Source organism: Lactuca sativa, chromosome 4 (genome assembly GCF_002870075.4).
Source record: "Lactuca sativa cultivar Salinas chromosome 4, Lsat_Salinas_v11, whole genome shotgun sequence".
Lineage (NCBI taxonomy): Eukaryota > Viridiplantae > Streptophyta > Magnoliopsida > Asterales > Asteraceae > Lactuca > Lactuca sativa.
This window is the reverse complement of record NC_056626.2, coordinates 330438141-330442111: the sequence shown is the minus strand read 5'-3', so window position 1 is coordinate 330442111 and position 3971 is coordinate 330438141. Positions and strand designations below refer to the sequence as shown.

Below are 3971 nucleotides of genomic sequence, written 5' to 3'. Positions count from 1 at the left end.
ACCGGTCCGGAGATCATTCGGGAAACAACAGAGAAAATCGTTCAGATCCGTGAACGATTGAAAGCCTCCAGAGACCGACAGAAGAGCTACGCTGATAAACGAAGGAAACCTTTGGAATTTCAGGTGGGAGACCGAGTCCTCCTCAAAGTCTCACCCTGGAAGGGCTTGATACGCTTCGGCAAGCGTGGAAAGCTTAATCCGAGATACATAGGGCCTTTCGAGATTCTTGCAAGAGTCGGCCCCGTAGCTTACAAACTCGAACTACCAGACGCACTTCGTAACGTACATTCTACATTCCACGTATCTAACTTGAAAAAGTGTCTATCCGACGAGACTCTCGTAATCCCACTCGACGAGATCGAAATCAACGAAAGCCTCAACTTCGTGGAAGAACCTATAGAGATCATGGACCGTGAGGTCAAGCAGACAAAGCAAAGTCGTATCCCTATCGTGAAGGTTCGCTGGAATGCCAAGCGAGGACCGGAATTCACTTGGGAACGTGAGGATCAGATGAAACTGAAATACCCTCACCTTTTTGCTTAGTTATTCGTAAATTCTAGCTTGCTTAAATTTCTAATTTCGGGACGAAATTCCTTCTAACGGGGGGATGATGTGACAACCCGATATTTCGGGTCAATGTAATGTAAAACCGATCAAATTTAGGTCAAAATGTAACCTTCCTAAAATCTTATTCGGATTAAATAAAGTAATAGAAATCATATCAAGGTTTGCGTACATAAAAAGAACGTCCAAATCTGACTCCGGATGAGGAAGTTATGAAATTTTGAAGAAATTCCTTAATCACGTCATTTTAATAAATAAATAATAAAAATAATTTCGGAATTAGCCAACGGAATCTAAACGAAAGTCGTAGATCATGGTCTCACCTTCGCGTGGATATAAAGAACGTCAAAAACGGAGTTCGTATGAGAGAGATATGAATTTTTGAAGTTTATTTAAAATAAATAAGAATTTAATTATAAATTCCCGGTAATATCCGAAGGGGAGTCATCGGATTGGACCGAAGTACGCCCTGCGTACCCTCGTACGCCCCGCGTACTGAGATCGAGGGTCTCGGATCGTCCACGTCGCGCTATCCGAAGAATCTAACCCGTCCGACCCGTCCGAAGCTCCGACCCGTCCGACCCGACGTCCCATCCGACCCGGCGTCCCATCCGACCCGCGTACCCAGCAACCCGTCCCATCCGAACCGAGGCAGTCGAGGCTTCGGTCATGCATGACGTACGCGTACGCGCTGCGTACGAGCGTACGCCCCGCGTTCGGAGGCGGTTCAGCCTTCCTATAAATAGGATGCGAGGCTTTCCGAAAATGTTGCTCATTTCTCTCCTCTCTCTCACAACTTTGTCTCGTTTTCCGTGCCCGTTATAACCCGAAGCTCTGGTCTTTTTGCTCAAGTCCCGAGGGTCGATTTTACTCCCGAGATTCCCGAGAATCCCGAGAAAAATCCGTTTTCTGAGACGAAACTCTGCCCGGTTTTCCATCTCGCTTTCTTCAATCAATCAAGTGAGTTTCATACCCCTTAATCAACCTGTTAAGTTTTCTAAATGCGTTTATATGCTTTCAAAGGGGGGAATACAAGTTAAATACTTATAGTTATTGTTTCAATCACATATGATTGCTCTAATCACATGTGATTAATAACTAGGGAAATCAGTGGTTTTATCACTATTCAAACTATCTATGAAACTGTTTTACTTCTAAATGTTTTCCAAACCCATTTACTTTTCGAATTTACACTGCAACTGTGATTTAAGCAAATGTTCCTTATACTTAAACTGTTTTAATCAAATCTACGCCTTCAAATTGTTTTATAGATTGACATCAAGCCAATCTTTCCTTAATAAAATATACTTATGTTTCAAATGTCTTATAAACACTTAATTATGTTTTTATTTTACAAATTGCATGCCCATATATGTATAGACATATAAATAATGTTTAAAGGGCTTAGGAAGGCTATCCACCTTGTTTCCTTTTCCTCGATTTGGATGTGGTCTGATAGGATTTCGGGTGACCATCCGAAGGCCGTTTCCATATTAATTATATATCAAATATACATATATAGACATAAAAGTACTTCCATAATCATACATACTAAACACACTGTTAACAAGTTACCATCGGGGTAACACAGAATCATACTATTACAACTGCTAGATCAATGAGTCAGTTCATTCATGAGTCTATACTAGGAAGAGAATATATACAACTATACTAGAACAAGAAACATTTCATCACACATGCAAGAATACGATAACAAATGTGATCCACTGTATCGGAGCATGCCTTAAATGTCATGGCCCGAGTTGTAGCCAGAATTCTCTTGGAGGGAGAGCGTTGAGTTTGCGTATAGATCTATACTGGATTGACTATCCTACACCTTGCTGCTAGCTACAGCCGGACCTGCAGGTCTGCGGGTGCCAAACGTCATTCCGTTATTACGACCGTTCTTTATGTCGTTGTTATCAGTCGATAGTATGGTGCAATTATCACATTATACCTTAATATAAATCCGGTTTAAGGTAGTAGTAATTAGTACAACAGTAGTTCTTATTATACAAAACTACAGTACTACAATGATTTACCCATTACATATTTTGGTGATAATCTCACTTAAGCATTAATGTGCAAACTATATTTTATCAAATGATAGTTATACTTGGGAAATCACACACTTTTACAACAGACGAGTTTACAAAACAGTTAAGCCTTGGTAGAAGGTTACTATTATAGAAAATATAGGATTTTCTGAGAGATTCAAACTTTTGCAAATACTGTTAAACATTCATTTACATTTTTACAAACTTATACATTGGGACAAGTTCAAACGTTTTTGACAATGAACATTGACACTAAAATACTTATGAACTCACCAGCTTAATGCTGATAAACTCTTTCAAAATAACTTGTATTCTCAGGTCATCAGTAGACAGGTACCGATGCCAGCTTTTGAGATGATGGAGCGTACTCAAGACTCATCATTTTGTTATTTTGATTTACGTTATATTTTTGGTGTCTAAAATTTTACAGAACACACATGTATTAAATTTATATATTTAATGCAATGGATGATGTTGTTTGCCTATTTACATTTACTGTGTTGTGATTACCTTACATGACGTCCTCCACCCCAGAACGTTTCCGCCGTTCTTGGTTTTGGGGTGTGACAGTTTTCTGCATGTGTTTATGAGGTTTTTCACGAAGAATATTTGCGTAAACCTACTCAACGTGATATTGAGAGATTATATTCGGCTCATGAAGAGAGACATGGATTTCCTGGTATGCTTGGCAGTCTAGATTGTACGCATGTGGCTTGGGAAAAATGTCCAACTGCATGGCGTGGTCAGTTCACTCGAGGAGATATAGGTGAACCAACTATCATCCTAGAAGCTATTGCATCTCAAGATTTGTGGATATGGCATGCCTTTTTTGGAGTAGCGGGGTCTAACAACGATCTTAATGTTCTTGGTCAGTCTCCACTTTTCAACGATATTTGGACCGGCAAAGCACCTGATATGACGTTCACCGTAAACGGGCACGCATACAAATATGGTTACTACCTTAGTGATGGGATATACCCAGATTATTCTACATTGATGAAGGCATACTCGATTCCTCGAAGTGAAAAAGCAAAATTTTTTACAAAAAAACAGGAATCGGCGAGAAAGGATATCAAGAGGGCATTTGGAGTCCTTAAGCAAACATGGCATGTAGTGAAATATGCTACATGACTCTGGGATAAAGAAAAAATTAAACGAATGGTCCTAGCATGTATTATAATGCATAATATGATTATTGAAGATGAAGGTCGAGCGATTTGCACGTATGATCCGAACGACGTTGTCGTTCCAATTGAGGAGTTCGTACCCGGAATGAATGCTTTTGTGGAGCGAGTTGTTGAAATTCATAACAGTGAAACGTGTTTCAATCTTCGAGAAGATGTCGCGGAA

The 3971-nt window shown here is 39.8% G+C and overlaps 1 protein-coding gene across 1 annotated transcript; it reads left to right on the top strand.

Moving 5' to 3' along the window:
• Positions 1 to 3302: 3302 nt before the first annotated feature.
• LOC128133689 (uncharacterized) lies at positions 3303 to 3752 on the top strand. The gene has a single exon (XM_052771208.1). The coding sequence runs from the start codon at positions 3303 to 3305 to the stop codon at positions 3750 to 3752; it is 450 nt and encodes a 149-aa protein (XP_052627168.1).
• Positions 3753 to 3971: the final 219 nt, after the last annotated feature.

Excerpts from the sequence above, each read along its gene's own strand:
- LOC128133689 (XM_052771208.1), top strand. The coding sequence starts at position 3,303 with ATGCTTGGCAGTCTAGATTGTACGCATGTGGCTTGGGAAAAATGTCCA.